Below are 27,733 nucleotides of genomic sequence, written 5' to 3'. Positions count from 1 at the left end.
TAGTCATTTTATCGAATTCCGAATTTATTTTGAATATATTTTCAGTCCCGGGAAGGGGGTATTCAGTTACAAAAATAGAGGGGACGTAGACTTGTAAACTTTTTCTTATACTAATAGACAATTTCAACTAGGTACCTATTCCCAAATTTTCATCCTTCCTTTATTATTTGGAGGTTTTCGTAAAGTTTTGTGTTCCTTGATCGGGCTATTATTATTTTCGTATAGGGCTTTTCATCGATTGTCATTTGTTTCGAGCTTCTGTCATGTGTCACATAATATTAATATATCTACGCCATACGTCTTTGGTTTCTATCATTGTTATTACCAATAACGTATGACGTAGATATATTAATATTATGTGACACATGACAGAAGCTCGAAACAAATGACTGTGAATGAAAAGCCCTATAGATTCGTCTTATCAGCTGAATTAAGTGATGGAGCAAACTCATCTTTGCCAGTACTGATCTATGATCAGTACTCATCATAGATGAGTATATCGTTGTATATAGTTCCAACTAGGGTAAGTGCACTAGTAATGGACACCCAAGAGAAAATTTTGTACTATTTTTATTCGTTCTAATGAAGTATTTGACTTACAATTTTTTTTACTGTGCTAGGATACTAAGAAAGGTATATACTTTCATATACATCCAAGTAAATAACTAAAAAAAAATTGTTTTTCCAAAAAAATATTTTTTGCTACACAAATGCCAAAATCGCCAGTAATGGTCACAAAAACTCTAGTGATGGACTCTCGATAATTTAGTAATGGACACTTTATCAAATATATTTTTATATAAGCTTTTCACTGCGTTACATTGCTGAAATTTTTAACAACCATTCAAAAAAAACATCGCAAAATGTAAACTTATGTCCCATGGGCGTAGCCGGGGGGGGGGTTTCGGGTTTCAACCCCCCCCTAAAAGTTAAATATTAAGTTTTATAAAATTTTTCTTATGAATATAAGGGTTATTTTATGTACTTTTTGTCGTTTTATTTTCTTAAACCCCTCCCGAAACTAAAACCTGGCTACGCCCGTGATGTCCTACAAAAAAATGTTTCACTTAAAAATTGTATAACGCACTTTAAAGAAAACTAGATAGTTCTGGTACTGAGTAATAACCCCGTTTGCCTTTAACTAATGGTTCCCTTATAATCTTTTTAATATCCTCATAAAAATAAAATAATACATCTTCTTTTTCTGGCCATTTCCAGTCATAGCCTGCTTTTTCCATTGACGAAACTTCTGCTCCTTCCTGGTTAGCTTTTATCACTTTTCCTAGAACAAAGAAAAATTTTGATCATTAAAACATAATTCTGTTAGGAGACGGAAACAACAAATATATTATAGTTATAGAATGTTACCTGGATAAAGATTTCCATTGTATTTGATAATAACAAAATCTCCATCATGAATATTCTTGATCGTATAATTTTCAACATCACTCGCATCTAGATCTTCATCACAGTAAGGAACATCATCGGCAGAAGATTCAGATTCGCTTATTACTTTTCTCTTTACTGCAGGCTTTTTTATTTTAATTTGTGATTGTTTTGAAGGGCCACTTTTAGACGTTATATTATCATAATGGGCCCTGTAAAGTGTAGTGGATACAACTGCTGGAAATATTTTTCGTTTTCTTTTGGGTGGTTCTTTTTCAGAAGTCTTAGGAAAAATGAGACATTTTTTGAAAGGAGTGCTAACCACATATCCTTGGTCTTATTTGTCCTTATACAGCGCATCGTTTTCTAATTTATCCGGTGAAAGAAATGACTCTGAAACATTTAGTGAAGTAGTACTTTTATCTTGTAAAATAGTGCTGTTCCCGTTCTGTGACTGTTCTTCATTTGGAAGAATTACACTCTCTTCTCTCTGCTTACCGTTTGGAGTTGAAGTTGACGCTGTTGGAACTGAAAACGATATTGACATTTCTTCATTTCCTTCCATTAAGTTAGAGTCATCCTCCCCAGTGACATGTTTATGTTTATTTGTTACTAATAAAGCTTCATTTTTAAATTCTGCCCAAACCTCATAAAGTTTCTTAAATTGTAAGTCTCCCTTCCAGTCATCTTTATTGTCGAAATTTGTTCTGAAATGATTCAATTCAAGTGGTGGTATTTTTTTCTCAAGTTCGGATAATATATTCCCTTTTGTAATAATTGTGTTTTTAATATCTGATAGATTTGTAGGATCTACAACTTGCCGAGTGGAAACACATTTGGTGTAATCAACATTGCTTTTTTCAAAAGGAAACAGTCCACATTTTCTAAAACCGTTGCGTATTGTACTTTCCGTTGCATATTTTTTAAAAACCGTACTTAGAATGGTTGCAAATGTATACTTTGTTACATCCTTCGGAAAGTTTTCAAATTTCCATGTTCTTACTATTGTCTGCCAACCAGTTTTTAAAGGTTTAAAAATTGAAACATCGGCTGGTTGGAGAATATGAGTGGCGTTGGGGAAAAGAGCAACCAAGATGATACCACTTGCTTCACATAATTCGCTGACTTGTTTAGTTAGATGGGACCTATGTCCATCCACGAAAAACAAAACAGGTTGTGGTATATTTTTTTCTTTGAGATAGGGCAAAAAATGGTTGCCGATATACTCATAAAATACTTCCGAGTTCATCCATCCGGAGTCTGATCGTCCCACTGCCCATTCTGGTGGTGTAGAATTAACTATATCCTTTGGTATTTTTTTGTACGGATATATGACCATTGGTGGAACTGTGATACCATCGGCTGAAAAACAGGCCATAACAGTTATTTGCTCTTTTTCTGCATTAGATTTTCTCTCATAAAAGTCTTCTTCCAATTTCGCCGGCCCAAGGACAATACCAGATTTAGGATCAAGGCTAAACCCGGTTTCGTGTGCATTGTATATCCTATTTGGGTATTTTAGTATGTCAATCATACCTTCTTCTTTTAAATAGTTTTCAATTTCATTAAACCATTTTTCTATATCAGCTTTAGAGATGGCAGCTCTTGATTTTGTAATAGACTCTGCTCTTCGTTTTTTTATCTCAGGATGTCTTCGAAGAAAAGCAGCGAACAAAGTTTTCCCGGGCATCCCATCTTTAAAAACAGTCGACCTCCCAGTTTCTTTCATAATTTTATGCACCGTGGAGAGTAGATTTGTTGCATTAACAGGAAAGCCCTTTCTGCCCATAGACAAGATCCAATTAGCTAATAATTTCTCTTCGCCTTCTGAAAGAATAGTTTTAGGACCCATTTTTTGTTTAAGACAATTGTTTTCAAGTCTACGCTTTAAGGTTGTTCTAGGAACACAAAATTCTTTAGCTGCACATTTTTTGGACATGCCTTCATTTTTTACTGCGTCTATAGCAAGGCTCATTTTATCTTCCGTCCATTTAAAAAAAGGCCTTTTCTTTCCTCTCTGGGTATCCATGTCTATAATAATAAGAAATTACAGGTTACTTTAAATTCTTTAAAGCTCTAAATTCGAAATGGATAAAGAGACCATTAATAAATGATTGTATTTTAACGATGGCCACCCATAATCAAAAACCTCCACAATGATGTATTAAGCAAACAAACATAAATAAAAAAATAACACATAATTTTTAAAGCGCTAAATGGATCGAATATATTGGTGACCATTAATAAATCATTGTATTTTAGAAATGGACACCCGTGGTGACCATTTCTAAATTTCTAACAGAATTTTCATTCAGTAATGGTCACCCATGATCAAAAACTTTCATAATAATGTTTTTAGTAAATATGAATAAAAAATACAAAGTACTTACCCTTTAAATGTGTAACAACACAAAATAAATATATAAATTTCAATAATACGTTCACGGCACTAATTTCAACCCAACGACTACACAACTTGTCTGATAGATCAAAACAAACTGATTTTTGGCGCGCCAAAGTTTTACGCATGACAGTTAGTCAAAAACCATTGTCAGATGGCGCAGAGTTCGTCCTTGTATTATGGATAGTATAATCAACAGGGTAATGTAAAAATGTGCGGTAAAATGTAATAAGAAATGAATATAATGACGTTAATTGGCTTAAGGTGACCATTACTAGCGGTATGTCCATTACTGTTGCACTTACCCTATATATTAATTAATACATTATATTATTGAGATATTAAAAATAATATAAAGGTGAAAAGAAATATGTTATAAGTACTATACTTATTAATTCTATTTTTAAATCTAAAATATGATGTAAAAATATGATGTCTTTTAAGATGTAAAAAAGAAAATATTATGATTATTGGACCATTCTATGTTGAACAAAGATATAAATCCTTGCGAGGTGGTTATCTTATACAAAAAGGGTAAACGTGAAACGAATAAAATGTATATTTTCTTCCAAATAGGTATTTGCTTTTTTAGAGGGTTGTCGACAACGATATATTTGACAACGGAAATAAACTAGATTCCAGGGAATTCAGTCTTATTTGTATATTATGTGAATACACTTCCGAAAATAGAATTTTATTAACTTTATATGTATATACAATGATGAGTGCTCTAATAACCGGGAAAATAACGCAAAAGATGGAAAGCATATTAAATTGTGAGATAGTACGACATAAAGCTAATTCTTAAACGTGGGTAGTTGACTTCAGGCATAATTTGTACGTATGACATTTTAAAATATTTTATTTTAGTTAATAGTGTGTGGTAGGAGTTTTTGTGCTGTATGTTTTCTATAGGACTTTTCATCGATTGTCATTTGTTTCGAGCTCCTGTCATGTGTCACATAATATTAATATATCTACGTCATACGTCTTTGGTTTGTATCATTGGTATATACCAATAACGTATGACGTAGATATATAATGTGACACATGACAGAAGCTCGAAACAAATGACTGTGAATAAAAAGCCCTATTCCGAATGTGTCAAAATTAATCTCGGCACAGAATTAAACTACACAGAAGCGAAACCATAGATATAATAACCTGTAGATTAGGCTAGCTATGGGCAGCTCTGTGCATCTAGTTGTAACGCCGATATCAAGGACGCCATTGGTCAATATTCATTTTGAGTGGTCTAGCCATCTTTGTCCGTCATATGAGAGGTATCGCTTTGTAAAAAGAGATAGAGAGACCACCGATTGACTGCCGCTTGTTACGCTTGTTTTGCTCAGTATGCCTTGTCTACGGTTAACATGTTTCTGAGCGAAACTCAGACAGAAAACGGTAACATAATTTTCATGCTCATGCGTCACATACAGAGATATGTCAAGAATAGATTTGGCTAGGGATATGCTAAACAATGCATCGGGGTGTAATGTCGATATCAAGTACGGTGGTCTAGCTATCTTTGTCTGTCGTGCGAGTGTGAACGTATCTACCAAGAAGTGGGAGTAATGGAACGACAGTTACACAGAGGCGGCAGCCATCATATGCTAGAGAGAGAAAGCTAAGCGCCAGTAGAGGGAGATAGATAGACCACCGACCCGAACTGCTCCGCGTTACGCTATTTTTCGGAGTTGGCCAAATCTATGTGTATAAGATCTTTGGTCACATAAGTGGTTTACATCACATAATCTCACTTTTGCAACTGACAGTGACAGTTGTTTTTAGTTAAATTTTATATTCAAGTACATAGTTTTTATTTTATATTTAATTCATATTTTAAAGTTAAATTTTATATTTAATTAATAGAGAGTTATTGCCACCAGCAAATAAAGGATCCTTTATTACAGGATAATTTAATAAAGGACAAATACAGGACGGGTCTAAAAGAGTGGTATTGCAAACGCAGTTAAAGGATCTTTTATTTTGACAAATGACATGAAATATTTTTGTAAATATAAAAATAACCTATAAAATTCCATTTGTTCATAAAAATTAAAATAAGATAATTGAAAAGAGTAAAACGTTAAATTTAATTATTTTGTCATTTAAAGATATTTAGAGAACAACATAATATATCCCATAATACTCACCGTTAATAATATGGAAGTGCAATTGGAAATACTATTTTAGGAGTTTTTAAATACTTTTGCATTATGGGTATATAAAATGGGGATTTCTGGAGAATATATTATTAGGGAATAGTGGATATCCAGTCCTCAACTACAACTACCTAATGACACAATTGCAGAATATTCAGACAGAAGTTGTGTTTTATAATCAATCACAAATCCCTTCAAGAATTGTTATTGAAAGGACATTTGGTATTTTGAAGAGATTTCCCATTTTAACATATGTAATGAGATGCAAGTTACCTTTTGTTCAAAGAATAATATCAGCTTGTTCAGTTTTACAGAATATTGCAGTAGATAATAGAGAAAACCTTGAAATACTGGCAATTGAGTGTGATGTTGATATTGATATATTAGAAGCTGTGGCAGTACATTTTCAACCAGGAGCTAATCTAATGCAACTAAATTAAATTGTGTGTGTTTGTTTAATAGTCCAGGGCGCATCTGTTTTGAGATGGACGTTGAGAGGTGACTCAAATTTTTTTGCAGAAATTGCTTGAAAATTAATCAAATAATAATATTTGAGTTATCCTCCCTCTCAAAAAGGTCTGGAACATTGTTTAAATAATCAAAATGTCAAAAATTGAAGGAAAAATTCGATTTTTTTCTTGGTTTTTTTATTATAACTTTAAAAGTATTCATTTTCGAGAAAAGTTGTACTAACATAAAAGTTGCGTAATTAAATTTCCTACAATATAAAATTGGTTAAGAATTTAAAAAATAGTCACCCTAGTTGCAAAATAGCAATCATTGCGAAAAAACCATACAAAAACAAGTATTCGCATTTTACGTTTTTCAACCATTTATGCTACACTTAGAACCTTCATATTTCACCCAGAAAAACGTTATGATACAGTAAAACAATACTGTAAATTTTTTTAAGATCGGTTTAATAGACTTTGCAAAATAAATTTTGCAATCCAGCTTTCGCAAAAAAAATTCATTTTTTCAAAATGTTACAGGACTGAAAATAAAGCAGATAGCAAGTTGAATTTTTTTTTGCTTATAGAAGTTTACTGTACCTTTTATTTACAATTTTCATAATTAAAATCGATTAATTACCAGGGCGTCAGAAAATTTTTGAAATAAACAATAATTTTTGGTGCTACGCGCAGGACAGCGGTGTTCGATTCACACAAGTTGATTTCCACCAAAATTTCTTCCAATCTTTATATAATATATTATTTTCTTACTCTATATTTTGTTGTATTTTAATATTTTAATTCCACAAAAATCAAACTAATTTTATTATTGTTTGTGAAATATTGTTTAAACAATTGCATATGTTTAAAAATAATAAACTTTTATTATTTAAGTTAAAATATATGAACAAAGAAAGTTTTTGCTAATAAAAGTGTTATTTCAAAGGATAGAGTAGGTGTTTTTATTTTGCAATAAACAAATTTATTTATTTATATCGAAATGTAATAAAAATTAAAATGTATCAATCATTATCAAAGGTCATTGGAATGCCCAATCAGAGCAAACTATCCGCTGTCCTGCGCGTAGCACCAATAATTAATGTTTATTTAAAAAAATTCCTGACGCCGTGGTAGTTAATCGATTTTAATTTTTCAAAATTGCAAATGAAAGGTGAAGTACACTTCTATATGCAAAAAAAAATTCAACTTGCTGTCTGCTTTATTTTCGGTTCTGTAACATTTTGAAAAAATGAATTTTTTTTACAAAAGCCGGATTGCAAAATTTATTTTGCAAAATCTACTGAACTGATCTTAATGAAATTTACAGTATTGTTTTATTGTATCATAAAGTTTTTCTGGGTGAGATATGAAGGTCCTAAGTGTAGCATAAATGGTTGAAAAACGTAAAATTCCAATACTTGTTTTTGTATGGTTTTTTCGCAATTATTGCTATTTTGCAACTAGGGTGACTATTTTTTAAATTTTTAACCAATTCTATATTATAGGAAATTTAATTACGCAACTTTTATTTTAGTACAACTTTTCTCGGAAATGAATACTTTTAAAGTTATAATCAAAAAACGAAGAAAAAAAAATCGAATTTTTCCTTCAATTTTTGATATTTTGATTATTTAAACAATGTTCCGGACCTTTTTGAGAGGGAGGATAACTCAAATATTATTATTTGATTTATTTTCAAGCAATTTCTGCAAAAAAATTTGAGTCACTTCTCAACGTCCAAATGTACTAATATTTTTACAGATGGGCCCTGGTCTATAAAAATATTGTTCGGCATTTAAAGCTAGCTTAAACTAATTTTATTTTTATTGGACTGCAGTTTGTTAATAAATGTATAAATAAATATAAATATTATATTGGTGACTGATTTTAAGTATTTTATGATCATTAGCAGGTTTTAAATAATAAATTATAAATATATACATGCTATTGGTGTTTCATCTTTTATCATTTCAAATATGTTCATTACGATCCATTATGGCCCTCTCTGTTCACCTCTGGATAACTAGTTATCAGGAAGTTTATCTGACAGATTAGATACTAATAGATATATGACAGAGACAAACTCCCGTTAACTAGTTATCCGGAGCTGAAAAGACAGATACTAAGGATACTGTTATATAAACTTCCCAATAATTAGTTATCTGGAAATGAAAAGACCTCTAATATCTAATCTGTCAGATAAACTTTCCCGATAGACAAAAATATAATAGAAGAATTATAGTGTTTAAATTAACAAATACTGATGGCATGAAATGGATCACGAACAAGGAGGTTCTAGGAGGAATGAAGAAGAATTGGAGATTGTGTTTACCATTAAACGCATAAAACTGCAGTATCTGGGACGCATATGAGAAATCAGCACCGTTACTCCCTGCTGCAGTTCATATTGCAAGGTACAGTCAAAGGTAAGCGAAGACCCAGTAGAGGGAGAATATCAATGGAACTGTTTCGAATCGCAGCTAGCAAGGTTATGATTGCTAATATGATTTCCAACATTCGAAACGGATAGGAACCAAAAGAAGATGGATGAAAATGAAAGTGTATTAATACTTGTGATTAAAAACTTTATAGATTCTAATCTATAAAAGACTAAATTTTCAAAAATAAATACTTGAACCTTTGTTTTATTTTGTCAACCTGTTGTTATATTATATCTGTTGAATTGAACTCTATTTTGAATCTAGAATTTTAACAAATCCTAACCTTCATTAAAATTTATCAAAATTACCTCTTATATCTATAATAAATATTTATTTCTATACAAAAATGTAAAATATGTTAGTTTAAATGAGTTAATGATATTCTATGTCTATGTCTAATTATTGTAATTAGTAACACTTTAAAATTATTTACATAATATTGCTTTTTACAACTTTTTGTAATCAAGCTTCAATAAAATGTTTTTTTTATATTCCTTTGGGGTCAAAACATCAATAATCTATATCTGAGAATATTACTCAGAGTTCTTTTTAATAAGTAAAACCCAACATACAACTTTAATGATGAAAGTTTCTGGAAGTTATCTGGAAATGAAAAGACCTCTAATATCTAATCTGTCAGATAAACTTTCCCGATAGACAAAAATATAATAGAAGAATTATAGTGTTTAAATTAACAAATACTGATGGCATGAAATGGATCACGAACAAGGAGGTTCTAGGAGGAATGAAGAAAGAATTGGAGATTGTGTTTACCATTAAACGCATAAAACTGCAGTATCTGGGACGCATATGAGAAATCAGCACCGTTACTCCCTGCTGCAGTTCATATTGCAAGGTACAGTCAAAGGTAAGCGAAGACCCAGTAGAGGGAGAATATCAATGGAACTGTTTCGAATCGCAGCTAGCAAGGTTATGATTGCTAATATGATTTCCAACATTCGAAACGGATAGGAACCAAAAGAAGATGGATGAAAATGAAAGTGTATTAATACTTGTGATTAAAAACTTTATAGATTCTAATCTATAAAAGACTAAATTTTCAAAAATAAATACTTGAACCTTTGTTTTATTTTGTCAACCTGTTGTTATATTATATCTGTTGAATTGAACTCTATTTTGAATCTAGAATTTTAACAAATCCTAACCTTCATTAAAATTTATCAAAATTACCTCTTATATCTATAATAAATATTTATTTCTATACAAAAATGTAAAATATGTTAGTTTAAATGAGTTAATGATATTCTATGTCTATGTCTAATTATTGTAATTAGTAACACTTTAAAATTATTTACATAATATTGCTTTTTACAACTTTTTGTAATCAAGCTTCAATAAAATGTTTTTTTTTATATTCCTTTGGGGTCAAAACATCAATAATCTATATCTGAGAATATTACTCAGAGTTCTTTTTAATAAGTAAAACCCAACATACAACTTTAATGATGAAAGTTTAATCAAAATCAAATATCAACTCCACAATACATAAATATTATCAATCCAAAGAAGTGGCAAGATAAATTCAAAATAGGTACAAGTGAAGTTAGACCTTTCTTCATATTTTTGACACGTTATGTCAAAATAAAGGAACTTTTATTAAAAGAAGGGTGTCCTCTGTTTTTCCTTAAATACAGGCGGCCTGTATTTTATTAAAGGACAAAAATAAAAGACGCAATACTGCGCATGCTTATATGTCAAAATAAAGGATCTTTTATTACAGGCCAACTTAAAAGACGTTGGCAATAACTCTCTAATAACTACTTGTCAAAAATATCACATCATTTGGAATGGCCTATTCCTTAGAACATCAAGTTCTATTCTTTAAGTGGTGCACAAGGTCAAATATTTCGGTCCCAACAAAATCAATGGAAACGACAGTCAGATTCGTTTCTGTGTAGTTAGTAATTCTGTGATCTCGGCTGAGCGAATTCAGTATACAAATAACTCAACTAAAATGTTTTACTAAAGGTCATACGTATAATTATGACTGAAGTCAACTAACTCTTAGACTAACGTCTCAAGATGGGAAACTATCATGTCATGTAATGTAAATTTATAGGTTTCTAAAGATAATTTCCCACCTCAACTAGTTTCGTGTCTTTTTATTGCACAACCTATTATGTTTTTCATCTTTTGAGTTATTTTGCCGGGTTTTAGCGCACTCATTTAGAGCACTTTTAACGTTATAAAATACAGCGATTTTATAACTCCCATATTCTATTTACTTGCTGTTATCGTCCATCAAGGATAAATTTTATCGTTGGTCGAAAATATCGACCTCACGACAAACATTGTTAAAAAGAAATTATAATAATTGTAAACATGATTTATTTGGAACAATTTCAGTTCCTAGCATTTTTGTCGAAAAGTTAAAAATGGCGGAGATATTGAGCAAAAACGGTTCTCCTTTAAAATCAAGATGGCGGCTAACGTAACTGAGGAATTCATTCGCGATTTTAAATTTAGGCTACTATTGACCTCCCTAAAGATTAAAACAATAACATTTTGGGTAGCTCGGCATGCAAGGTCAAATGCTATCCCGACTGGACTAATATACTTTTGAGTCTCATAGTATTGCATGTAACTTTTTTGGTATTGTAATATAATTCAAATCCTTCTAACCACTTAAAGCCGTGTATTTTGGCTATCTGTGGGCAAATTTTCAGCCAAATCGATTATGATGTATTTTGGGAATGGAGGAAAATGTAAAAAACGGTATTTTAACGTTTTCTACACTATACAATTTGATCAAAAACTTGTTTTGAATCAAAATAACTTGTTATAATGCCATATAATGACATTTTGAGTCCCTTCTACAAAAATATTATGTTTCCATTGATACTTTACGATAGAAAATGCAAATTTGTTTAAATAAACACCAAATTACTGTAAAATCGCATAAAACAACATTTTGAGAAAAAAAAAAAGAAGAGTTTTTGACCTTAAATATCTTAGACAAGGAAAAAGAGAGGACGGGTAACACTCATTTAACACACACGTTCCAAAAGTGAAGCCAGTTTTTGGTTTGTTTGTCACCAAAAACATGGCGGTCACGTCAAAAATAACAATGGGTTGCCAGTGGTGGGTGTTTGTTGAAGGTTAAAATTTCATAAAAAATAAAGTAAATCATCATCTAAAACTCGTAATAAAAACATATGTATGTATTGAAACATATGTACGTAATATGAGCAACTTAATAAAACATTTACCGTACACAAATTCTTCATTTTAAATACATTTCATGTTTTTATTTTAAATACTCAATGCATAACAATACCCCAAAGATACGTCGATGATCAAAATCTCTGGTGTCGGTTTGGCTTCACTTTTGGTCATAGGATTACTCGTCCTCTCTCTTTCCTTGTCTAAGTTAAATATCTTATTTTTACGCCCCGCAGAAGCTATACACCAAGTTTCAGAAAAATCGGAGATCCAAAAGTTTTTGCCTGAGTGATTTGACATGGAATGTACCAATATTGAATTGATAAAATAACCCGGTCTATATAGACATTTTAAATAACAAAAATTGCCGGAGAGCCAAATTTTGGTGGAGAGCTAGGGTATACCATAACAAATAAAGTATTAAAAGTCCCCATCGATCCCATGTGTGCAACAAGTTATTTGGGGTCAAAGGTCAAAATTTGAGATTTTTGGATTTTTTTCGAAAACGGTAAATATCATCAAAAAAGAACCTTAAACCAAAGTTGTGGATCTTAAAATTCTCTACAAAAATAGTCCTTACCATTTTTTTCCTAAGAGTTGCCATTCCTGAGATATCGCGATTCTAAGAGTCACATTATACATGATATGCAGAATATACACACGTTTCCACACCACCTGTGTGGTAGTGTACTCGGCGCGTTTTCTTTACCTTGGTTTCCCTGTAGGCCTACTGCACTAACTGTTTTGACAATTTTAGGATAATTTAAGGAAACAATACCGGTCAAGTTCTAGATATTACCTTATTATTGATATTGATTATTGATATTGCTATTGATTATTAGGTTAACTATTGTTTTGATTTCTGTAGATATTTTAACATATTCTTGAAAGTCTACTTCAACAGTCAAGTCTTCTTCGATTTCATCTTCTTCCTCTTCCTCTTGCTGGATGTTCAAAAATTGTTCAAATGTGACTGAGTCATTGGTCTCTCTGGACATTTGAGCAAGACTGACCTTGGCAGATGGTACACGCTAGGGAACACAGCAACCCGCCTTTTTTACATCCACATTTGGCACTAGAACCTTTTTTGCAATTGCAAAAAATAGTGTTAAGGAGTTTTTCTGGAGCAGGTGGGAGTAAGGTTTTAATCGGTTCCAGAGTATTATCTATTAATTTCCAACCCCAGTCTTCTGGATTCAGTTCATTGTCTAGCCATGTTTCAACTTGATAATATATTCGATACAAATGTTGAAAAGCAGATGCTGATGTTGGAGGAAGACATGATAGTTGTACTTGTTTCTTGTTGTGCGTATTTTTTACAAAAATTAAGTATCGGTATTTATCAAGACAACTAATTTTTTTTGAGCTCCATAAACCGCAAGAAGAAAGCGAATTCCTTCCGTAATTATTATTTGCGATGTGGAATCAAGTTCTGTAAAAACTTTACAGCAGTCAGTCAAATCTTTTTTTTTTCGAATAATTTAAGTACTGACGTTTTGCCCCTTCTATACATTGCTGACATAGTGTCGCAGCCGATTATCTTATAAGCCGATAAACTTTTCGAAGAATATATCTCTGTTCGCTGTTGAGCCCTTCCAGGTTTCAGAAAATAAATAACTTTATCTACTGGAGTCCTTGCAGTAAGCAGTACTAACAAATCAACATTTTCACCAACTACAATAATTGTTGTGTCTGTTGCCTTAAATTTTTCAATTGCTGTCTCAATTATAAGGACATCTGCGTCATTTTTAGATTGTTTCACTTCAATATTCGCAGCTGTTAATTTGTCAGTTAACATGGAAATTAAAAGATATTTATTATTAATGTTAGCGAAAAATTATTGTTGATTCGCTGGAACTGTTATATTTTCATCAGAGATAATCTCGGAACCCGATGATTTTTTGTAGTTCGACGACGTTGTTCTGCAGCTTTAATATTCTTTGTCGAGTCACTGTAGCCGTCAAATACAACTGTCACTGTAAGCCCGTAATGTCTGTTAAATGGTAGACGCTTGTAATAAGCACTTATATTCACTTGAACTGAACCTTTAGCACTAAAAGAAACAGATAATATGAAAAAGACCTACGGACAATACTATAGCCATTGTTTACAATAGACAATCTGTTCTTTTTTAAACAATGGTATTGCCAAATGTTTTTCAAGGTCACGTGGATAGAGGAAATTCAGTTTGGGACTGATTATCTTTTGAAGAAATATTTTCAGAATATTATAATATATTATATAAAAGAGACACAAATAGGCATTTATACTTGTCTTAAGTGCCACATTATGCAAATAGATACGTGGCTTATATGTGCATATAATGGGCAATTCAGTTTGGGAGGAAATTCAGTTTGGGACTGATTATCTTTTGAAGAAATATTTTCAGAATAGTATAATATATTATATAAAAGAGACACAAATAGGCATTTATACTTGTCTTAAGTGCCACATTATGCAAATACGTGGCTTATATAGGGTGTCCCAAAAGTAGTGGAACGGTCGAATATTTCGCGAACTAAACATTGGATCAAAAAACTGAAAAATACGTGTTCAATCATTTTCAAAAATCTATCCAATGACACCAAACAACAACCCCCACTACACCCCCTGGAGGTGGGGTGGGGGGTAACTTTAAAATCTCAAATGGAAACCCTTAGTTTTTCTTGCAAATTTGGATTCGTTACGTAAAAGTTAGCAACTTTTATTCAAGACATTTTTTCGAACTGTGGATAGATGGCGCTATAATTGGGAAAAACAATATATCCTGATACCATAGGTAAATTATAGAAACGGTCTAATATCTCGAGAAATACACTTCCAAATGAGAAACCAAAAAAAAGGTTTTTAATACTTTTCGAAAACCTATCGAATAACACTAAACATGACCCTCCAACCCACCCCCTGGACGTGGGGTGGGGGGTAACTTTAAAATCTTAAATAGCAACCCCCACTTTTTATCGCAGATTCGAATTCGTCATGAAAAATTAAGCAACATTTATTCGAAACATTTTTTAAAATTGCTGATAGATGGCGCTAATAAATCGTATTTTTCCAATTAAAGCGCCATCTATCAACAATTCTAAAAAATGTTTCGAATAAATGTTGCTTAATTTTTTATGACGAATCCGAATCTATAATAAAAAGTGGGGGTTGCTATTTAAGATTTTAAAGTTACCCCCCACCCCACCTCCAGGGGGTGGGTTGGAGGGTCATGTTTAGTGTTATTCGATAGGTTTTCAAAAAGTATTAAAAACCTTTTTTTTGGTTTCTCATTTGGAAGTGTATTTCTCGAGATATTAGACCGTTTCTATAATTTACCTATGGTATCAGGATAAATCGTTTTTCTCAATTATAGCGCCATCTATCCACAGTTCGAAAAAATGTCTTAAATAAAAGTTGCTTACTTTTACGTAACGAATCCAAATCTGCAAGAAAAACTAGGGGTTTCCATTTGAGATTATAAAGTTACCCTCCACCCCACCTCCAGGGGGTGTAGTGGGGGTTGGTGTTTGGTGTCATTAGATAGATTTTTGAAAATTATTGGAAACGTATTTTTTAGTTTTTCGATCCGATGTTTAGTTCGCGAAATATTCGACCGTTCCACTACTTTTGGGACACCCTGTATGTGCATATAATGTATAAAGTAACTTTTAAAATAGCGATATCTCAGGAATGGTAACTCTTAGGAAAAAAATTGTAAGGTCTATTTTTGTAGAGAATGTTAAGATCTACAACTTTGGTTTGATGTTTTTTTTTTTGATAAACGTTTTCGAGAAAAATCCAAAAAATCTCAAATTTTGACCATTGACCCCGAGTAACTTTTGTTGCACACATGGGATCGATGGGGACTTTTAAAACTTTATTTGTTATGATAAACTCTAGTTCTTCACCAAAATTTGGCTCTGCAGCAATTTTTGTTATTTGCCAACTATTTTGATGTCTAAGTTGACCGGATTAAAATATATGTATACCGCGATCATGAGACGAGTGTTGTTGGAAAAACAATAATTTTTGTAAAGTTTCAAGAATGTTGGCCACTAATGTACCTACATAATTCTTTTGAATCCCTTTAATGTGAACCAGTATTCAAATATTTCATGAAACTGTTTACTTAGGTAGTTAAAATTAACTTACCATCATCCATGATAGCTGTCGTCACATTTTTCCCCGTAATACCTTGTGCCCAAGCTGCTTCTACGTTTAAGTCAAGTTTTGCTTTCCCGCCATTTTGTCCAGTATTTTTTAGATACCATTGAAGCGGAAAGTAAGGATCGCTTGGATCCTCATGGGGTTCGATTTTTACCAAATTTTCTACTTTCAGCGGCTTGTATCCTCTTTTTACTCGGATGAATCCTGTTTGCTGCACCGCAGAATGAATCTGAAAATCAACGAGATTAAGATATATTTTTTTCTCTTTTAAATACATGATTTATTTCATAGTTTTATTTCAGACATAAGAGAAATGTAGAGTAAGGGGGTTAAGGGGGGTAAAATACTACAGTTAAATAACAAAAAAATCCTAACATACTAACAGTCTGCAAATCGAAGTTTTATTTCCGGAGAAATAAAAACTCTAATGAGACCAAGTGGTTACAAGAATAAAATAGAATGGAAATATGCTTTTTTGCACGATTGATCATTTTTGACTGTTTACCGTGACAGATTTTACGTCAGTAGGTGACATTTACTAGCAACTTGACGGTAAGTAATCCAACTCGACGGTAAATACTCCAACTCGACGGTTAGTAATTCACTTACCGTCGAGTTAAAAAATCTAAATTTTAATTTATTTTATAAAGAAAACTAACGAATTATTTATTAATATTGAAACTTATGGTACAATTCGTCGCTCCGCTTCTCCTCCAAACAATTGTCTTCGATCGGTATAAAACCCTTACCGTTCTCCATACTTAATATACTATATTGTCACTGAAAATTATACAAATTTTGTGGACAAAGCTTAATATAAAGTAAAAAAAATAAACAAATGACAATAACAATAACAAATACAATTTTCTGAAATTTGATAAATCGTCAATATAAAAAAATATAAGTTAAAAAAGTAAAGAAAAAAAAAACAAAATCGATAAATTGCAACAATCAAGAGAAATTGCAAAGTGAACATACAACAAAGTAAACTACAGACATAGGAACTAATAAATTTAAGCTGCTGCATGTGACACCCAAATATAGATAAGTTTGGTTACTTGTACATTACTGTAATTTCTTAGTTAGTCATTAAGAAACTCTTGTACTGAATAATATTATGGTCTTTTAGATAGATGAGCTTTTGTCATTTTAAGGAACTTGGGGAAAGATGTTGCAGATTTGAGTTGTAATGGTAGATGGTTGTATAGTTTTTTTGCGGAATATACTTAATATAGATTTATTTACTAACTCAGAGGACGGGATCGGTAAATAGACATCAAAAGTTGAATTTCTGGCGGAGTAGTCATGATGAGGCCTTGCTGGAAAGACATGCATGTGTTTACGAATTAAGCAAACAGTTTCTAAAATATATAAAGATGGAAGGGTTAAAATTCCGTGATCTTTGAAGTAACTTCTGAAATGTGTTGTTCTTCTGAGGCCAAACAGATAGGTACCTTATTGCTCTTTTTTGTAATTTAAAAATAACATCTAATTAGGCAGCTGTACTAGAACCCCAAAAAGGAAGACCATATCGAAGATGAGACTCGAACAAGGAAAAATATGTTAGTTTAGAAGATGCTAAATTGAGTTCTTTCGAAACAGGTCTTATAGCGTAGCAGGCTGAGGCGAGTTTCTTACTTAACAAATCGATGTGATGGGACCATTTGAGGTTGCTGTCTAAAAAAATACCAAGAAATTTTATAGAATCAACGGTAGAGATCTAGCTGTTATTAATAAGCAGGGGTTGAAGAGCATTTTTATAGAATAATGCTACTGTCTTATCCACGTTAAAAGAGATTAAATTAGAATCAGACCAAGTTTTTATCGTAAGCAAATCAGAAGTTATAGTTGCATGAAGGGATGCAATAGTTGAGTTGCTCCAAGTGATACTGGTATCATCAGCAAAAAGAAAAATTTTTCCACCGATTTGTAAATTAGTGATGTCATTTATAAAGATAAGGAACAGTAGAGGACCCAATACTGAATGTGGTACTCCACATTCCACATACAATGTTTTTGAGACTAGAGTCAGTATCATTTGCTCTAACTAGTTGTTTCCTATTATTCAAGTAAGATTGGAACCAATTCGAAGAAATACCTCGAATTCCATAGAAATTTAGTTTTTTAATCAAAATGTCGTGATTTACACAATCAAAAGCTGTGGCATCGTCACAGAAAACAGTGGCAGTATATAGATTATTGTTTAGTGCTTGGTAAACCTCATGAAGCACAGAAAACATGGCATCAGTGGTACCTACATTTATTAGTTAAAAAGCCGAACTGATTTTGGGATAAGATGTTGTTATCAATGACAAAGGACGTAAGTCGGGTTTTTATGAGTCTCTCAATAATTTTGGAGAGTACCGATAGTAAGGCAATAGGTCTATAATTGCAAGCATTAGATTTTTCACCACCCTTATGAAGAGGAATAATAATGGCTATCTTTAGGTACTCTGGGAATTTGACCTTTTCAAAGGAATCATTAATTAGTGAGACGAGTAGTTCCAACACATTTTCTGTGAGATTTGAGAAGATTTTTATGGATAGTCCATCAGTACTACAGGATGATTTGCTTTTGATACTATTGATCGTTTGGATCAGTTCAGATTTATCGATTGGTCTTATAACGAATGAATTCGAGAATACTCCTGAATTAGGGAGATAGGAAATGCGATCTTTTTGCGGCAAAATAGTAGAATAGTAGTATTTTTACTCACATTAAGGAAGTATTCGTTTAGATTTTCAGGGTCTGGAAGGGCAAATGTTTGAACTGCGTGAGTTCTATTTCGAAGATCGTTTATTATGCAATTTTGCAACACTTTTAGGGCTTCCTAGACGATTTTGATAGTAGGCTTTTTTAGCTGATTAGATAAGTTTTAGATATGTGACCTTGTACTTGGTGATATATTGAGTGACAAAGCCGTTGGTAGCAAATTTCTTGATATACAGTAGTAAGCGCATATTTTTGGCTGATATGCGGATACCTTTGGTAGCCCAGGGTTTGTGATGTTTTGGCTTAATTGAAATTAAAGGAAATGCCTTATTGAAGACAGAGACAAGCTTTTCTAAAAAAACGTTGAAATCATAGTTCACATCCGCGGAAGGAAAATGCCACTCAGAAGTTAAGCATAAATTTTGAAATTTATGAAAATTCCGAGCGGAAAAAATCCTACCTAAACGTCTGGTTTTCGAGGAGTGTTTGCTGAAGATGTTAAAATTCGTAAATACTGCTTCATGATCTGATAATCCCGCATTAATAATTGTAGAGCAGACATCAAGGGGTGAGAAATCTGAGACAATATAGTCAATTATGGTAGACGAAGTTTTTGTAATCCTTGTAGGAGAATTAACGTGCATTGAGAGACCATACGATTCAAATATGTTGACCAAGGACATTTGGGTAGCACAAGCAGCATCATAATTAATGTTGAAGTCCCCGCATAGAATTTTTCTGCTTTTATGAGGCAAGTCATCTAACAAATTTAGCAGGTTCTGAAAAAATAGTTCCACAGGAGAGTCAGGTGATCTATAGATGCAGATAATGTAAAGATTAAAATTTTATATTATAAACTAAGGAAAACTCAAAGAAGGCTTCATTCAACAGAAATTCATATTTTTTTATCAGAGGAAAATCATTATTTCTAGAAATAATTAGGGTGCTTCCATGAGCTGTAACCGCAGACAGCTTACAGTGCTCTGTAACCGCAACTATCGGAGGAAATCCTAATTACTCCAGAAACAAAAATAATTCGTCAGTTTTATTTCTTATAGAACGAATATTAATCAGAACCATACTGAAGTTGTCATCATTAAAATTATTCGAGGTTTCTAGTTCCTCAGAACAGGTCGTATTATTTAAAGATTTCGTCTTGGAGAGCTAGTGGAATAATATTTTCGGTGACATTCCCTTGATTTTTGTAGATGTATGATTCTTTCTCAACTTAGAAAGGACCTAAATGCAGCAAGATCAGCTTCCACCTCAGCTGAACCAATTCCATAGGCATCATTAAATTCTAGAAGAATTTTTCTTAGTTCTTCAGTTTTGGTAGGTAGTCCTTCGGAAGCCAAAAATAGTTTTACACTAGTGCTTGTATATCCATCATAAAATACTGAGGCAGGCTGGTCGTTTAGAAAAGTAAGATGTAGCTTAATTGCTTTTAAGATATCCGGTTCTCTTAATGTTGCTAGAAGATATAGACTATTTGAGTTATTGGTTAATCTAACTCTTGGTGGTGTTAAAGGATCCAAATTTATGGATGGTTCCAAAGTATCTTTCTTAATGAAATTAATTTGGGAACGGAACGGATCTTTAGATTTGCAAATTTCGATGGCCTGCTTGTCAGTAAGTATATTTGTGTTTTCAACTTCATTTTTGTTTTTACTTGGAAGGGTAATTGGATTTTCCAAGCTAACTGGGCTTTTGATGTGCTTCGGTTTCATATTTGCCTCAGATGAAGTTGTTGGTTTGGAGCATGAGGATTCTGTAGACCATTTAATGTTTACACCAGGTGGCCAAACTTCCTTATTAAATAATAAGTCAATAGATGTTTTAGACTTAATACCTATTTTGAATGAGGACCCAGCTGCTGTGTTGGCATCTTTAAGAAGGGCATAACATCGTATAAATTCCTTGATACCTAGCTTCTCTTTAATGTAGTGAACTACTTGAATAGGAGTGTAAATTGGGATTAAGTTGCTAATAACGACAAAGTGACATTTATCTTCTGCACTTTTTGATTTTTTGACTGGACTAGCTTCGAAATGTTGAGTGTCTTCAGTTTGGGTACTTGAAGTGGCATACACTATGTTTCTCTTCGATACATTTTTCTTCGTTGGTATAGCAGGTAGTTTGTTTGAAAGATTACTCATTTGATTAGATAGTTCACTTATTTTGAAGAGAGCCTTTCTAATCCCAATTTTATCTCAGATGAATTTGAATCTTGGACTTGCCCCTCGTCAATGGAACAGCCGAAAAAAAAATGACGATATATTGAAGATATCTTGTTCCATCTGCTTTATCGATTTTAAAAGATATTCAGGTTTAAGCAGGTTATTTAATTTATGGATCTCGTCAATTTTTTTTGTAATATAGTCTAATTTGCCGTCATTTTTGGTTAAGAAATCATACGTCTCAACAAAAATTCGCAAATTATCAGTGATTTTTTTTGTAACTTGAATTAAGGCGTCAAAATTCTCTTGTGGTATTTGATTTTTTGATAGATTGTTAATTTTTTCATTTAAATGGAATGGTTTTATGGCGAACTCTTCTTAAATAGTCGGCGTTCATATTGATGTTTCACCTATAATAGACTCCTTGTGTTCACATTTACGATATGTTTATGCTTCATTACTCCAGGAAAATAAGCTAGAAATAGACCATGTTCGAGACACTCAAAGATCCAGGTAACTGACTACTTTTTTAGTTATTGTAGACAGTGGTGTCATGGTGGCGGAACGCACCGGAACGCCGTTCCGGCACTGGTTAAGAAAAAAAAAAAAATAGAGAATTTAGGTTTTGTAAATAAAACTCGCAATATAGAAAACGCTCTCTATATTTCGATACAGTACAACGATTCAGTCCGCCCTCCGGGTGAATCGTTGTAGGCCTACTACTACTGCCTAGTGCACGAAAACCAGAGTTTACGGCCACGACGACTTTTTTGACCTGTTAGAATTGCAAACAATGTTGTTATTGGAATCGGGCTTCACTCTAGAAATACTGCTGCAGAAATAATTGCAGAGTCAACAGCTGTAGGCTCAAAATCTAATCTAAGAGTTGATTGAACTGAGCAGTCAAACATCTCAGGTAATTATTGAAAGTTTGCTAAGCTGTTTGAAAATGAGCGGATTTGATGATGATTACTACTACAAAAAATCGAAAAAATCGCGATTTTTGTACTAAACTGTTAATAATAATTAAAAAACGGACGCGAACTCTAGGCAGCAAACATGTAGGTTTTTTCCTATAGATCTACAATAACTAAAAAAGTAGTCAGCTACCTGAATCTTTGAGTGTCCTGAGAAAATCCTTATTTATCTGGACTATATTGTTTGTTCGTTAGTTGGAAAAACTGTTTCATTTAATAATATGAAGCATATTATTTAAAACTACAGAGTTTTCTTGCTATAAAAATACTATTCAAAGTTTCAAAAGAAAGTCTCTTTTAGTAGATAAGTTAAACAAGCAACAAGTTTATATAACCGATCATAACGCTTTGAACACAGGACAGAAACACTTAACAACGACCCTAGGAAGGAAAAGGAGTATGAAAAAGAATAAAGAAAAGTAAAAAAACGATGTTTTTAATAATTTTTAAATATTTTTATTTTTAATACATGTTCCCGGCCTATTTGAAAGAGAGGATAAGTCAATTATTATTACAGAAATTATCACCTAACTTGTCACCTCTCATAAATATCCAAATGTAGACGTTTTTTCACAGATTCGCGGTCTATAATCTGATCTATAACAGCAACAAAGAAGATAAAAATATTGATACGTCACCCACACGCTCATAGCTTAGGGCACTACCTAAAGACTAAAGATTTAACTTTTAAGTTGCTTGTCAACATTTTCATGCATGGAATATAATTCTCTGAAAACACAATGTAGCGGTGAATGCTGAAAGATATATTGAAAAGTCTTTCTTCTTCTTAAACCAACTTCTACTATTCTCTTGGCGTATTATCTTCTTGAACTGTTTAAAATGGAGAAAACGCAACGTAATCTCTTTATAAACTTCATGACGTTAAAGGACTAATAGAAGCTTAAGTGTAATCTGTAGTTATTGGTATTTTATGCTGCTGCCGCAGTAAAAGTTTATATTCACGCTTAGTTGTAATATTAAAACTTTATTACATATATAATAAATTTTAACTTTAATAAATAATATTGGATACCTGGTTCGCTTATCATCTTTATGGATTTTAATGAAAAATACAACACGAATACGTTGAACGAAATATACTGAAGGTCAAAAAAGGCGAAAGTTTGTAGACGATTATATTAGGGTGGTGCGAAAAAAGTCAAGTTGATAATTCCGTATCGCTATAGTGCGGAAAAGTTGCGATTGGTAATTACAAGAAAAACTAAAAAAGAATTATTCAAATCGGACTTTATCTTCCGATCCCGTAACGGACCTAAAGATTATGAAAAAAAATAAAATTTTACCTTTTTTCAAAAATTTGTATTTATCCTTCGAGTACGTTTTATTTATTGCTATAGTAAAATTTATTTAAATTTTGCATGGTTGAGTACTAAAAAAATTGTTTTACGCATTTTAGGGATATTTTCCGATCCCGCAATGTCAATCAAAATCTATAAAAATTTGAAATTTTTGATGATTTTGAAAAATTAAAAAACATTTAGTTATCTCATTTTTTTGTTACATTGTGAAACTCTTCGATTGTTTAGATATTGTATGACAATATTTAAACAACCCAGAACTCAAAACGAGGGGGTAGTTGCACTTATAGCTCCACACGCACCCTTCTCTCCAATCAACCAATGAGTGTGTGTTTTTTACATTATTTACATATGTACATTTCTTTTTCATCTGTTTGTGTTCAGCTCTCAAACACCAACTTTGCATTGTGATTTCTTGGTAAAATGTGGCAGCATGGACCCTGATTTAAGTGTGGCTCTGATGCATCCATCTCTTGATTGAGGCCCACATACATTAGCATTAGACGATGCTTTCGTGGCCAACTTTAGACACCGCTCATCAGCTGGCTTGTGGCAGGGATAGTTTTGTACATTCCAGTCTGACATATCGCCCGATGTAATACGTGGAGTTATATCTTCATTTGAAACTCTTCGAGGAAGTGGTGGAGAAGATAGTTTTGCAACATTGCAGTCTATTATTTTAGTTTAGTCCTGTGCTTCAAAATTTCAAGTAGTAGGGAGAAATGAAACATATTAGAGAGCTGTTAGCCAAGTAGGCCAAGGAGAGCGTTAAAAGCCGGACATACTAAAGTCAAGGGCTGAAGTATTAGAAATTTCATCCCTCCTACTTTAAATTTTCAAGCACAGGACTACACTGAAATAATAGACTGGAATGTTACAAAACTATCTTATCCACCAGTTCTTCGAAGAGTTTCAAATGAAGATATAACTTCTTGCATTACATCGGGAGAAATGCCAGACTGGAATGTACAAGACCATCCCTGCTACATGCAAGCTGACGAGCGGTGTCTAAAGTTGCACACGGAAGCAGCGTCTAATACTAATGTATGTGGGCCCCAATCAACAGATGTATTCATCAGAAAAACATTTAAATCAAGGTCCATGCTGCCAGATTTTACCAAGCAATCACAATACAAAGTTGATGTTTAAAAGCTGGACACAAACAGATGGAAAAGAAATATACATATGTAAATAATGTAAAAAACACACATTCATTGGTTGGTTGGAGAGAGGGGTGCGTGTGGAGCTAGAACTGCAACCACCCCCTCGTTTTGAGTTCTGGGTTGTTTAAATATTGTCATACAATATCTAAACCAGCGAAGAGCTTCACAATGTAACTGAAAAATGAGATAGCTAAATGTTTTTTAATTTATCCAAATCATCAAAAATTTCAAATTTTTATAGATTTTGATTGACCTTGCGGGAACGGAAGATATTCGTTAAATGCGTAAATCTATTTTTTTATTACTCTACCATGCAAACTGTAAATAAATTTTACTATAGCGATAAATAAAACGTACACGAAGGTTCAATAAAAATTTTTTGAAAAAATGTGAAATTTCATTATTTTCATAATCTTTAGGCCTGTTGCGGGATCGGAAGGTAAAGTCCGATTTGAATAATTCTTTTTTTGTTTTTCTTGTAATTACGAATCACAACTTTTCCGCATTATAGCGACACGAAATTATCAACTTGACTTTTTTCGCACCACCCTATTACAGTGGAACCTCGATAACTCGGATTAATCGGGACCGCGGCCGATCCGGGTTATCAAAAATCCGAGATAGCCGGAGAATATGGTAAAAATTAATAAAAGACGGTATACTTACAGATAAACTCCGTTAGAATTGAAATAACATGAAATATATTTATAAATATGCACAGTACCTACACATCAAAATTACTGAAAAAAAAAACACCAAACACAAAGAAGCGAACAATACAAGACACACAATACAGTCACAACGATGTATTGTTATTTAAGAACAGTGAAAACTAAAGACCATTGTTTATAAAAGAATTTTTTAAATAGACTTTCCTAAACAATGTTAAGACAGTTTGAAATAAAAAGGAATAGGTACTACAGTACAGACAGGTGCCTGTTGTTTCTGCGGCGTGTGCTATGAGTCATTTTTACTATCGACTATCGTATAGTTCAGATTACACACATACAGATCTCTCAAATATAATATTACATACATTTTTATTGTTGAAATGTTTGTCTGATAATTAACTATTTTGATGGGAAATAAGCCACAATTAAATTGAAAAATAATTTTATTAACGTTTCGACGCCCAAATCGGGTCGTTGTCAAAATACAAAATATTGAAAATCAAAATGTTTATCTGATGAAAATCGGTCCGGGTTAGCCAGACTTCCGGGTTATCGGTGGCCGACTTATCGGGGTTCCACTGTATTTATGTATTTGCATCAAAAGTATTATAACTCCCTATCTAAAAATATATTTATCTGGTAAAGTTTTTACTTCGGTATCTTTGCTTTAACTGTAGTTTTTTCTTTTTTTTTTGCAAAAACTGAAAAGATAAGAAAGTTTATTTCTGTGTATTTAACTTTAGTGTATTTGTAATTCATGTGCTGTGCTCGATTATCGAGGGTTGACTATCAAATTGGCTATAGTAATTTTGTTGACGGCAGTTCAGAAAAGGGATGCAGAGGATCTGTTAAACATTTCTCTCTGGTTTCTAAGCCATGACGTTCTTCTTTGACCTGCCCTCTTCTTCCGAATACCTTGCCTTGTATTATACTCCAGGGAAATAAGGCAAAAATATACCATGTTCGGGACACTTGAGCAGCCAGGTTGCAAATAGGTTTTTTGGGTACTATATAACTAATACATTATACATACAAAAATGGCCGTCACAGTTCGGACGAGAAATTTAGTTATTAACAAATAAGTGTCAAAAATGGCAGTTTTTTCGTTTAAATCGCTACGGGTAAAAATAGGGTAATTAAATATCTTATTTATACTGTTATTCTTTTAGTAGATGAGCCAAGGTTTAAATGGCAGTTTTTTAATTTCGGTTCGATCATTTGTTGCTTCAGAAATTGCAAAATAAAACAAAAATTTCTAAAATAAAAAATTGCTATAACTTTTGCGAAAATGACCTTAAGACTTTCATATTGCAAGAAAAGTTGAGGCAACTAGTTCATATAATGCACAAAAATTTTTAAGACGATTCGTCAATTAGTTTAAATTTTATTCAATTTGTTTATCCCAATGAGCTTTTTCTTCGCAATATTATTGTTCAGAAAATAATGAAAACCACATGAAAGAAGAAAAGTCATGATTTCGAAGTATTTTAAAAAAATCATTAAAAACTCATTTTTATCATTCCGAAAACATTTTACTAAAGTAGGGTCATTTTTAGTTCATAAACAATTTGAATAACTTTGTTAATATTGACTGTAGATTAAAACTACTTTGGGATTTTAAAAGCTGGTATTTTTATACGAATTTTCAAAAAACACTTTTTGCCTAGGTTAATTACAGTCAAAGTTAGCCACTTTTATTATTTAATTGACAGCTACTTTGTTTATAACAATTAAGCAACCCAACTGGCGCCATTTCGAAGTTGAAGGTATATAGTTTATGTATGAAAGTTTGAGTAAACTTTAAACTTTAACAGAGTTGTTAATAAAGCTTTAAAATTAACGTTCTAACGAAATCGATTTGTGGTCGGTGGAAATGAATTATTAAAATCCGTGCACTCAAAAAATGAAACTGATTCTTCAAACATATGCTGCGATTAATATCTTCAGAGCTAGTTGATGGATTTTGATCATAATTTTTTTAAATTGTATGTACTCGTAGTCTTGTAGAGTACGTTATGTACGTAAATCCCCACCTAACATTTCAAAATGTTAGGGGGAGTTCCACTTATCACTCAGGAATATGAAAAATAGATTACGACCGATTCTAAGACCTACCGAATATACATATAAAAACAATAAATGCTGTATAAAAGGTATATTTAAAAAACCCTCAAAAGGGCCACATCAATTCACATAACTAGTTTTCGACTGGTTTACCAGTCATCATCAGTGCTTACGTGCAATGTACATGTTAGCCACCAAAATGCTATTTTACAAAAATATGTGGGTCAAAGCCCATTTCAAGTAGTCCGTTAAGGAAACATAAGTATAAAAAGCTACCTTAAGCCTTGATGTTTAAAATATAATTTAATTTGCCCTAGGTAACATCTGAAATTTGGGTGTGACTTGTTCATGTGAACAAGTCACACCCAAATTTCAGATGTTACCTAGGGCAAATTAAATTATATTTTAAACATCAAGGCTTAAGGTAGCTTTTTATACTTATGTTTCCTTAACGGACTACTTGAAATGG

At 32.4% G+C, this 27,733-nt stretch overlaps 1 protein-coding gene across 2 annotated transcripts in view; it reads right to left on the bottom strand.

The window, feature by feature from the left end:
* Window positions 1-27,733, bottom strand: part of LOC114330885 (neuroendocrine convertase 2) — a 423,318-nt gene that overhangs the window by 280,355 nt on the left and 115,230 nt on the right. For both annotated transcript variants that reach the window (XM_028280306.2, XM_050644389.1), the window contains exon 3: window positions 16,166-16,409. In XM_028280306.2, coding sequence (XP_028136107.1) covers window positions 16,166-16,409 — 244 coding nt within the window. The remainder of the gene's footprint in view (window positions 1-16,165; window positions 16,410-27,733) is intronic.

The sequence above is a fragment of the Diabrotica virgifera genome, chromosome 2 (assembly GCF_917563875.1).
Source record: "Diabrotica virgifera virgifera chromosome 2, PGI_DIABVI_V3a".
In the NCBI taxonomy this organism is placed as follows: Eukaryota; Metazoa; Arthropoda; class Insecta; order Coleoptera; family Chrysomelidae; genus Diabrotica; species Diabrotica virgifera.
The sequence above is the reverse complement of the archived record's forward strand: the minus strand, read 5'-3'. Positions and strand labels throughout refer to the sequence as shown.